The sequence below is a fragment of the Vipera berus genome (genome assembly GCF_964194415.1).
Source record: "Vipera berus genome assembly, chromosome: 5".
Classification (NCBI taxonomy): Eukaryota; Metazoa; Chordata; class Lepidosauria; order Squamata; family Viperidae; genus Vipera; species Vipera berus.
In genome coordinates this window covers 38,826,785-38,838,878 of record NC_138207.1, presented here as the reverse complement: position 1 = coordinate 38,838,878, position 12,094 = coordinate 38,826,785, and the positions used below count along the sequence as shown (strand labels likewise).

General features: G+C 39.4%; 1 protein-coding gene across 1 annotated transcript; it reads right to left on the bottom strand.

Annotated features, from left to right (window-relative positions):
* Positions 1 to 4,759: 4,759 nt before the first annotated feature.
* NEU4 (neuraminidase 4) lies at positions 4,760 to 10,173 on the bottom strand (the record flags this gene model as incomplete). Its single annotated transcript, XM_081328548.1, has 4 exons — positions 10,131 to 10,173; positions 8,940 to 9,145; positions 7,017 to 7,272; positions 4,760 to 5,826 (listed from the first exon to the last, which is right to left on the bottom strand). The coding sequence occupies exons 2-4, from the start codon at positions 9,138 to 9,140 to the stop codon at positions 4,760 to 4,762; spliced, it is 1,524 nt and encodes a 507-aa protein (XP_081184674.1). The 5' UTR covers positions 9,141 to 9,145; positions 10,131 to 10,173.
* Positions 10,174 to 12,094: the final 1,921 nt, after the last annotated feature.

Below are 12,094 nucleotides of genomic sequence, written 5' to 3'. Positions count from 1 at the left end.
ATATGTATCGGCATGCTTGGGATATGGGAAGCTAAGCACTACATCTGTCAATACTCTGATAAAGCAGAGGGCTAAACAATCCTAGTTGCCATTTCCCTTCTAATCCTTTATCTCTCTTCACCCCATCTACCCCATAGCAAACTTAGAAACCACTGGGAAGCAGAAAGAGTGAAAACTGGCAGAGGAGGCTACCATGTTTTTCCTTCATTTGAATGTTTAGAAACACAGTTGAAAGGGAACTTCAGATGGTTCCTTGGCAATACATATTCCCTAATCCTTCAGTATTTTATGTATTGTAAATGCTACCCTTCAGAATATTTGCAGGAGCATGTTTTTTCTGTCAGAATGAGAAAAGCAGTATCAGGGTATGACACTGCAAACTTCACCCTTTTGTACCTATATATGTGTAACTATATTCATAGCTGTTTTCCAATCTTCTAAAAAAACAGGGGTCCCCAGCCCCTGGGCCACGGCGTGCTGGGCACTGGGCCACGCAAGCAGCAAGCTAGTATGCAAATGTGTAAAGCTGAATTTGTGCAAGTGGAGTGCATATACATGAAGCCCCTTCTCCCCACCACCACTGCCGCACTGCAATCACAAGAGCTGGAGAGGTTGGGGACCACTGCTCTAAAATATTTACAGTCAATGCAATAGCCAAAAGGAAATGCTGCTAAGGTGCAAGGATGGCCTACACCAGTGTTTCTGAACCTTGGCAGCTTTAGATATATATAGACAACTCCCAGAATTCCCTAGCCAGCACTGTTGGCTGGGGAATTCTGGAAGTTGAGGTTGAAATATCTGAAAGCTGCCAAGGATGAAAAATACTGGCCTACATTATGTGGTCTTGGATTTCAGCCATTCAGAGTCATGTATATGAGATGGATGGCTGCATAAATCTAACAAATCTTTCCCCAGAGTAAATTGAGAAGAATGTTATTATTTGCAAGAGAGAACACTACTTTGAGCTGCACAACCTATTTCTCTTCCTCCATGTTTTTCAAACTGCACCAAAAGGCAACTGTTCGCATTATGATCAAACTTTGTTTTTATTGATTGTCTCCATAATAGCTGGTCTTATTAATGGAAACTACTGCAACCTATGTGCTTAAATATCAAATAAAGATATTTATTTTTCTAATATCTCCTCAAAAATAATTTCCCCCATAAGCAATTGTGTGATTCAAACTTCTCCAGGTGCATCTGCATTATTCAGTATCAAAGTTGCTCACTCATTATTTATATTTAAGAATCCAGGAACCATTACTTATCTTGAGTAGATTATTGATAAATGTTTCTTTTCTTTTTAAAATATCTTTGTTAATTGTGCCAAAATCCTTTCAAGGAAGAACTTTATTTCAGGCAGAGAAATATGTAGAGGGAACAATTAGCAAGACCAATAGCAAATGATTTCTATTTTGAAGAAATAACTATACTCAGACCCTAAAGACAAGCAGGAAATACGCATCTACATATTGCTTGTACAGATAAATAAAGAAGGAAAGCACATAGAGGTGGGGAGATGGTAGAGTTTAACCAGGTTTGGGCAGCACACCATCCTGTTGCAGTCACTCTAGGACAGGGGTGTCAAACTGTCGGGTCGCGGGCTGGATGCATTACCAGGAAACCGCGCCCACCCCATTGCCGGCAATGGGGGAAAAGCTCTGATACGTCGTGACATGTGACATCGCAAGTTTGACATGTCTGCTCTAGGAGAACTCTACATCAGCTGTTGTCATTCCTAAGGGGCATTTACTCTATTCCCCTCCCTGGAATAGTCATACAGCAGAAGGTGTAGCCCTAAAGTTCTTGCTTGCCTTCCATTCTGGAAGTGGGAGAGTATGACGTGGTAATGGATGGGATTGCACCTCTTTCTTTGGCTCCAAACAACTTGGAAGGAAATGATGAGAAAGGGAGCATCAGTCCTCTTCCTTTCCCCAAGTCACATAATCTCAGAGAGTCCTGCTTCCCCCCAGTTCTGGTCACCCAAATAGCAACCCTGCTTCTATTCTGCAGAAATAACTCAGATTTCGGATTTCATGAGCTGGATCTATAGCAACCACCACCTCAAAATGGCACACAGGGGTGAAATGGAAAGCCAAAGTTACACTACATTGCTGTAAGTTTCCCACTTAGCACTAGAGATACCAACCTTATGGCCTTTCATGAGGTCAGTGTTTTCTAACCTAAACAACATACACCCAAAGAAAAGACCAGCTGTGCCAGAGTGGAACTTCATCTCTCTGGCCATGATGGTCCAGAGTCCTCCGGTCAGAGGGAAGGGGTAGCACTGTAGTCAGAGGGGCAAGTGGAACCTGGTAGATCAGCCACCTCCGGAGGTTCTTCGGTGCCTGCTTAGAAAGTTCAGATGGGAGGTGTCCTGTACTCCAGAAGGGGGGGAAAAAGCAGCTTTCCAAATTGCACATCTTGACTAGGTTCAGCTGCCCGAGAAGACTGTAAATGAGGTGAGAGCTCTGTTGTAAAGATATGTGCCTACCGTAACATTAATGAGTATCTGTGAGCTGGACAAGGAGCCCACAAATATTGACCTTCAAGGGACGTGACTGCTATAGAATAGAATGGGCAAGGCAAAAAAATTGGGAGGAGGTTTGCACAAAATAAATGCATTTAAACATTTTATCATCATACTACCCCATTATTTGCTTAATCATCATTAATTTAACAGAGATAATTAGACTCTCACAAACAAATTACCCACTAATGGTAAATCTTAAAGTAATGCATGAACCTAATCACACACCGCAGCAACATACCCCACCCCACCCAGCCATCAATAATTCTGGAGAAATCTTGGTGAAACTGACTAGGTGTTTTTCGTCACTAGTTAATGTAGACTAGCAGAGGTCTCCAACTTTTGGGGCATCAGGGACCGGTTCCATGGAGAAAGGTTTTTCCACAGACCAGAAAGTGTGTGGTTTTTGTGTGCTGCCTGCATCCCACAGATGGAGCTTTGCTTGTTTGTGCAGACCGGTTGCTGGCATGCCATGGACCGGTACTGGTCCACAGACCAGAGGTTGGGGACCCCTGCTGTAGAGCACAGTCAATTCTGCCTCCAATAATCATGTACATAGACAAAAATGTTCATGCAAGGAAATGTCAAACAGCTCAATTTTGCTTGACTTGGCCCTTCAGAAGATTAAGTTTATTCAGGGTTGTCCACAGTATGTCGTCAAAAATATCAGGATGGTGGCTGTAGCAGTACAATCAAAACTACACTTATGTTTTATGTGTGTCATGACATTTCCCAACATATTTCATGGCAGGCAATGTTGTTACAATATTACCTCAATCTGTATTATTATAATGTGGTCACAAACCCCTTCATACCCTTTACATCAGGCATGTCCAACCCATGGACTGCATGCGGCTCTGGACATCTAGTCATATAGCCCTTCAAGTTCGTAAACTTTTAATATTATAATGTGATTTATATACATTGTATTTTATATGTGGCCTAAGATAGTTCGTCCTCATGCAGTGGCAGCCCTGGAAAGCCAAAAGTTTGGACACCCATGTTTTACATGCTCCATTGAAGTGAATGCACCCTAACATTGATAGGTAAAATACAAAGGAGGTGCTGGACTTAAGTATGCATGGTGTCTGCTGTCTTAAGACCCAACCTGTTAAGCGCAGGGGAAATCAGGAGATTCAGGCTGTTCAAATGAGTATAAAGATTTATTGCAAGCTTAAGCTCTCTGCAAAAATCTAAGCTACTAGTGGTCAAAGGAAATGAGCGGGAATTAAGAAGGCTGGACTTGGATCTCTTGTGGGTGCAAAGGGACGCCTCACTGGTGACGCGTTTGACCCTTCAATCCTGCTCAGTCCTGGACAGCATAGCAGATGCCTTTAACAGATTACCTTGGAAGATTCTATGGGGGTGGATGGGTATGATTCTCCTTAATAACAGAATAACAGAGTTGGAAGGAAGGACTTCTACTCTAACCCACTGGTCGAGCAAGAAACCTTGTATCATTCTGGACAAATAGTTGTCTAATCTCTTCTTAAAAACCTCCAGTGATGGAGCACCCACAATTTCTGGAAATAAGCTGTTCCACTAATTGTTCTCTAACCCTTCTCTAACTCAAAGCCACAGAAAAGTAGTGGGATGCATTTCTTTGTATATGGAAAGAAAACATAACTCTTTGTTTTGGTTTCAAGAAAATAATAATTAAAAAAATAATCCACAACTTTAGAGAGGAAAGGAAATGAAACCAGAATCTGCACTGTAAATTTATTTATTTATTTATTTTATTGGATTTATATACCGCCCCTCTCCCAAAGGACTCGGGGTGGGGTACAGGGCAGTTAAAACATGGTATACAAAGTTAAAAAATAAATTAAGTTAAGTTAAGTTAGCCCCAACAAGACAAATTCTAAAGTTTAAAATCCCAATCCCTCAGTCCAGGCCGGCAAGCTCAAATAACCAGGTTTTCAGGTTATGAAAATGATCTTATCCCTTCTTCCATTTAGCAGTGTGTTTTAGCCAGCAGATGGCAGAACCAAGCTAGCATCCTTAAACATATTTTGGAATATTTCTATAAATGAAGGAAGCTCTCAATCTCCTAGCAAGGCCAAAGCTGATGTGACTTTGTAGCTACATGCATCTTGCATTAATTTATCTGAATTTTGAAACCCAACTCTACTCTGAACATAATGTGCACACAATTGTATATCAAAATACATTTCCCAATGTTTATGATAGGATGAATGAGATTTAAAAGTATCTAGGTTATCCCTCTATTTAAAAGATGGCACATTTTTCCCCCTTTCTCTTTGTAACCTTTGAGGATCGTTTCTGACTTAGGGAAGATGTTGTTGGAGGAATGTTCTGAAGAATTTCATGAAATGTAAACAGGCTAAAGGATATTTGCTCATATGGGGATTGCATCCCGTTCTCATACAGACAGGCAAATGCTGCGATCCCAGTTGCTGAGAACTCTGAGTAAGGCAACTCAATGTAGGCCAAGTCTGAGTAAGCACTGGGCCCTTCATAAATAATCCAGGGTTTAGACCAGCTGTCAACATCTCTAGGAAATGTGCTGAGGTATATTCCCAAATTCTCTCGGGATCTGGAGCTTGTTGGGTGGGAATGCAGAACCCATGTTGGGATTTCAAAATACGTATCTGATTTGGAAACCATTTCAGCATTGTTGTGATCTGGATTAGTACATGTCATATTCCAAGACATGGGACTAAGAGCACTATTGAGATGGCCACTAGAAGTTTCAATTGATATAAACCTTTCCAGCTGCTGCTGGCATAAATAGTGATTGCAGAGAGAACTAGTAAGCTGTGCTGGACAAAAATGGAACCTCTCACACATTCTAGGCTGCAATGAGAGGCCTGGCCCTTTAACAGGACATGCTTTTCTGTGGGACACTTGGATGTCATGATGCATGCAGTAAAGTGGAGCTGGGAATCCAATGATACTTCCGTGGCAACCGTGAGGAGGCTCTACAAGTCGTGGTACCAGCTGCCCTGAATGGAATATTGCCCCGTCATCTGTGCTGAGTGCCTGAACCCGGAAGCCCAGAGGACTCCTAGCATTGCAGAAGAGCACATGGCTTCCATCCTCCTCATCCACTGACACCATCTGGCACTCAACAGTCTTCAGATTGGGGACAAACTCACCAAAGGACCAGCTCTGCCCATGATCATCACTGTAGAAGGCAAATGCATGTGGGGTTGTTTTGCAGAGTTTCCCAAAGCATGTTTTGCAGTCAATATAATAAGTATAAGCAGGCAAGAGCAGACGGCCTGACTTGAGCTGAATGCCATGACCAGGACCAAGGGCAAAAGTAGCCCAATCTGGAAGGAACAAGGAAGTAAGGAAGAACATAAAATCAAGACACTTGTGACATTTTAATGATAGATAGACAATGGCAAAGAATTCATGAGCAGAATTGAACAGTCATCTTTTATCTGATAGATCATGCCTTTCAGAGACTAAGAACTACGTACATTTAAGGTTTTTTTTTCTTTTGCAGAGTGGGGATCTGAAGGTTATAATGTCAAACTGCATGGGCAATTGTACAAAATGCCTTGTGCATACAGATAAAAGTTAAGGTTTAAACATATTAACTTGTGTAAAGTAAATGTTTTACTTGTCAAATTTGCTAAAACTATTTCAGCACTCACAAGATAATTTATATTCATGCGCTGTTGCTTCCTGCTTCAAATTGGCAAATTCAGTATCACTGAATTTGTAGTATAGTGAGAAAGGGTTCTAGTGACTTGCAGAAAAGCTGTTTAGGGGCACTATGTGGCCCTGAAACTAAAGGTTGCACACTTCAGATATGCATTCCATGATAATTTTAACTAGCAGATGTGTCATTTATAAAGAAACAAAAAGGAAGAGTTGTGAACACAAAATTCAAGCAGCAGTTGATATACAATAAGATGAAGAAAACCTCCAGAGATCTGCTTTGAAATTCTTTCTGGCTCCTTAATAACAATCCACTCTGAGTCATGTTCTTCAGAGTAAGGGGTGGGGATAATAATAGAGAAGATGGAACACAACTGCCTGTCCCATATGGGTTTATTGGGATCATTCTTTCTGGAATTTTTATCTTTGTGGACCCTGGCCTTTCTTTTAATGACTTCCATATCACCAAATATGGTCCTACTCTGTTCTGTTTTCAGAGAATTACCGTAACTTACTATTTGACAGAGATGAACAGACTCCCAATTTCCCAATTTCTTCCCAACATTCTTTTGGCTTTGAAAGAATAAAAAGGACAGTTTGTGACAATTATCCAGTATGTAAAATGAGCAGAACAATGATGACCTTATCCTAACTGTGACCTGGTTAATCCATTCTGTCCAATGAGACAGAAACTCTTTTCTTGATGCAAGCCTAAAGGAAGGTAACTAAAATCTTGATAAAGTCTAAGAATAAATATATGAATGAAACAAGATTCTTTGATGTTTTTGTTCTTTGATAGCATACCCGTATCTCATCGTTGGTCTCTTTTTTAGGTACTATTAAATATCTGTACCTTGGATAGACATGCCAATTACTTCCTCCGTGAGATCAGTCACATGACTCCAGCTGATGCCCTGGTCGGAACTAGACACATAGCAGAGGTGAGCAGCATTTTGACCTGTGACAATTTGAAAGACTTCAGAAGTTCTGCCCAACACAGCAATGAAAAATAGGAAAACCATGCCAGTGACTTCATCATAGATGGGACAAGGATTCATAGATCGATGGTGCATAAGTTTTGCTGTTTCAATGGTTTGCATATCTTCCCACTGGCAAAAAAAAGACATCCAAAGAACTTAAGAACCCCAGATTTATCTTTCTTATTTAACTAGAACTTTTATGTTGCTTATTTTGAGATGGGACCCATTAACCTGTAATTTTGCTATCTTCTATTTAACATTCACAGTTGGTGAGTTAAAGTAAGGTAAAGAGCCTCAAGATAACCTAAATGAAATTTATTTTAGGTAAGATTTCAAAATGTATATTAAAACATATCCTATAAATGTCTTTTTCTCATCCAAGAATAACTATGAATATTAATAAATGGGTTATTAGCTATTATTTGCAGAATTATTTGCAATAAACAGTAATATTGCTGTCATAAATATCATGTAATTGGTTATGACCAGGAAAATACGTTTATCCTTCTGGATCTAGGGTTTTTTGTCTCCTCTGAGTCTTTTCAGGAGAACATATTCTGCACATGCTTTTTACTAATTTATTAGACAGAAATATGATCCTTGAAGAACAGCAGTTCTATTCCCCTTTGCTTATAAGCCTAAAAGCGCCATCTTCCAAATAGCTGAAGGATCAAGCATCAGTGAATAATGGCTCAAAAGTTGGTGGGATACACTGGAACAGTCTTCTTCATCATCTTGACATCAATGAAAAAAAGTGGCTGACAGGGTGTTTAAGTTGACACACGTAGAGGAGAATGAGGTAATAAACTCTTTTAAGAATGAACAAAACAAAACATTCATTCAGTAACTCTGACAACAAGTAAGGGCTGTAGATCATTTACCAATGGGGAGAAGGAGCCTGACATAATAATAGTTTTAAATGCATGATTTTATCAATAGGGTGGTCCTCGACTTACAACAGTTCACTTAGTGACTGTTCAAAGTTACAACAGCACTGAAAAAAATGACTTATGACTGTTTTTCACATGACCATTGCAGTATCCCCATGGTTACATGATCAAAATTCACACGCTTAGCAACTGACTCATATTTATGATGGTTGCAGTATCTTGGGGTCCTATGATCCTCTTTTGCTACTTTCTCACAAGCAAAGTCAATAGGGAAACCAGATACAGAGACAACTGCATTATTAACAACTGCAGTGATTCACTTAACAACCATGGCAAGAAAGGTAAAAAAATGGGGCAAATTCACTTAACAAATATTTCACTTAGCAACAGAAATTTTGGGCTCAATTATGGTCATAAGTAGATGACTACGTGGACAGTTTTTGCCTAAATGCATGTTTTTCTCAATACAATTTTGCAGCAGTTCAATCTTTTGGGAAGGGTGAGATTTTGCTATTCTTTTGATTATTTTTTGAGGAGCCACCCATTGTGCATGGCACAAGGTTGTTGCAGTGGTACTTGGAGCCTAAAAAGATTACCAAGTGCAGGATGTGAAAGCAGGTAATAGCTAGCAATTTCATATGTGGACTGGCTCTATTATCAAGCAATGAAGACTAAATTAAAACAAATGCTGACTATTTTAGTCTTTCCCAGCTGGTATTCCCCAAAAGGATTGGACCATGTCCTAGATTCCCCCCTTGTCATCCCAACACAGCAACAGATTAGTGAAGTGCTAGGAAGAAGTAGCGTTACTGAGAGATATATTCATAGAGACACCCTCCTGCTTTTGTCCCTAATATCTAGCCCTGCTATCCAAGTTTGGGGAAAGCTGTTTTTGCTTTGTCTTACCTGCACAGAGTTCATGTAGAAATCACCCCTTCTTAGCACCAGTAAATTGGCATCAGCATCATCCACACTAAGCCGCTGCTCTGCAAAAGCCAAGAGCTTGGCTACAGATGGGATATAGAGTAACGCTGGCACTCGGTACGTCATTCCACTTGTTTCCTTTTCAAATAAGACTGTTCGGCCAGGAAAATGGCGAGTGCCCATTGCAGCTACAATTCAAAAAGAATATCCAAAGCACTGAGCAGAAAAAATGGATGCCGGGTGTATCTATATTGCAGACTTCAACTACCTTAATAATCATCCTATCTGTGCATTCATTTTGACTGTAACTAGAGAGACTCTGATCAAACATGCAGGAGGAAAAACATCCTTTCATTCACACGTACATCAGTGACATGATCAATGAGTGCTGCTGGAGGATTGAACAGGATGGATTAATTAATTTAGGGGATTTCTGAAATTTTCTTAATAATAGCCATTGGCAAAGCATGCCCTGCTCATATTTTATTTAAGCAAATATCTGGAGATATTTCTGAAAAGGAAATGAGCTGTTTAAGGAAGAAATATTAATGTATGTCTCTCCACTTGTAAATTAAGAATAGTATGATTACTACAGTACTAGACTTGGGAGAGGGAGAAAGAAAAGGAGGCAGAAACATTAGATTGGAAGCTCTGGAAAATCCCTCTGGTAGAAATGCTTCTGCAAATCTGCATGGATCATGAAGGTTGATCTTAAAGTATTTAAATTCTCTGTTCACCTCATTCAATCTATATTTTGGTAAATAAATTCCAGGATTACAATAATTCATGCATCTTCCATGACCTTCCCAAAGAAATGAAATTTGGAGGGGTTTTAGATTGTGCACTGTTTTATGGGTTCTTGAAGGAAACAGAATATGAGCCCCAGATGGAGGCAATCTGAACCCCTTCAGATGCTTTGGACCAGAGCTTCCATAATCTGTTGATATGGGCCAGGTTAGCCAGAAGCGATGAGAAATTAATTCCAGAATACCTGAGGGCACCAGATGCGCTGCGACTCCGTGCAGCATTCTCTCCCCATCCCACCCCCCAAAGGAAAGGAATACTGTATAGGAAAATGAAACAAAGGAAGCAAATTATAATTACAAAGTACAAAGTAAAAAGGGAAGACACATAGGGAAACTGACAGATCAAAGAGAGTATAAGACTACAAACCTTGTTCTTTTTCTGGCTGTTACCACTAAATCCACTAGTTCTTTAGATGGATCGGTAGTCATTTGAATTACATGTGTGCTCATGTACAGATGCTGCCTTCTAACCAATATAGTCTCAGCAGTTTCCTCTCTTTAGTGGCACCTTGTTTGTTGTGTTTTAACTTTCAACACACACACCCGCCCCTCCTTTTCCTCTCCCTTTGATTCAATGACCTTACTAGATGTTACAGAGAAAGCACCGAGGCAGTATTTAGTAGCTTGATCAGCAATGGCAGACAAAGACTTCATTGTCAAGAGTTCAGTGAGGACAGAACCAGCATTTTCCATGGGCAGGTATTAATGGCTATAATTTCCCTATTTATTTACTTATTTACTAATTGAGACACTGGCTTCCAGACCATATTTACATAATTAAAACATAATTTGGTAGAAAGCACCATAATTGGAAGTGAATTTTGGGTGACCCGGTCATGAACAAAGATTTTCCTCTCTAATTTTCAAATTACAAGAGATTGTGACACTCCCAGTATCTGTATGTTTGATCTGTGATCTAACTCTGTTTTTTCATTTTTACCTAATTATAATACAAATATACCTGTCATCAACTTTTTTCTGCAAGGTCTCTAGCATATTGTCCTACTCACATAACCCAACCCATGTGTGAGACAGGCTGATGATGCCCTTAACTATACTACTATGAAGCTAGAATAATCCAAAGTAAGCTATATGGATTTTGATGCCTTTCCATCAGCAGCAAATTCAGGTGACCCATAGCAAATAGAGTCAGCTTGGCATCTATTAACCATTGGGCTAATGTAATCATGATTCTTTTCCTATGGTTTCTAGGCAGTCTCCTATACTACACTTCTGTTTTTTCAACAAAAATACTCGGCATATCATTGTTGATCCAACAATACTTTGTCATGTTAACTCTTCAAAATGAGAAATATCAAAATAGCTAATAAACAGGATGTGCTAATGGAAGGGTATTCTCCTACTTCTCTTGCATTTTAGTGTTAGTTTGAGACATGTATATAAACATAAATGATAAAACATACATGTGCGCTTTCAAACATCATTGACCTTTCCTATAATTTACACTATCTTGCCTTATAGTATATAGTATATTTTACATAGTATATGGTAAGTGCTATATGCTATGATCTATGACCTATAACTTTGTTGTTTGTATGTACACTGAGAGCTTATGCACCAGAGAAAAATTCCTTGTGTGTCCAATCACACTTGGCCAATAAAGAATTCTATGCTATGCTATCCTACGTTATGCTATGCTATACGCTATCTATACTGTACGCTATACACTATAGTAATTGGCAGAATTATGCACACAATGAATACTATACTGTGGTAATTAATGTGTGTCACTAAGCATTATATACATTTAATACATATATCAATATGTATTAAACATCCAGAATTATCTCTGAGATAAAAGAGATTCCATTGTAGTTCATACTAAAATTATCTTAAGCTATATCGTCCTCATTAACAACAGCAGGAAAATTAAGTCAGACTATACCAACAAAAATAATTTGCCCTGAATTGTGTAAAGATTTTTGCCAAACCTGTGATTATATATTGTGTTTCCTGGCCAGAAATTAAACATGGATCTAGTAATCTAACCTGAGATACCCAACACCATTGCTGCTTCACAATTAGAAATGATTCAACGTGCTTGCCTAAAGTCACCCTTCCTTGTGTATATTAAATCCAGTACTGTAGTACTTGTACCACTGCCAACATAGTATAACATAGATGATTTTTACCCCCAATGCAGCTTTTGCTAAATGAATCTTCTTCTGTGGCCTGAAATTCTGAGCTTTGGGGGTTTTTTGTCTGATTCATTAACCAGCAAAACAGAACATTTGCCCCACACTCCATCTTTCTGATCATCTACCATATTCATCCCAATCTCCATGCAAGTCAAAGTATAGCCAGATTGCA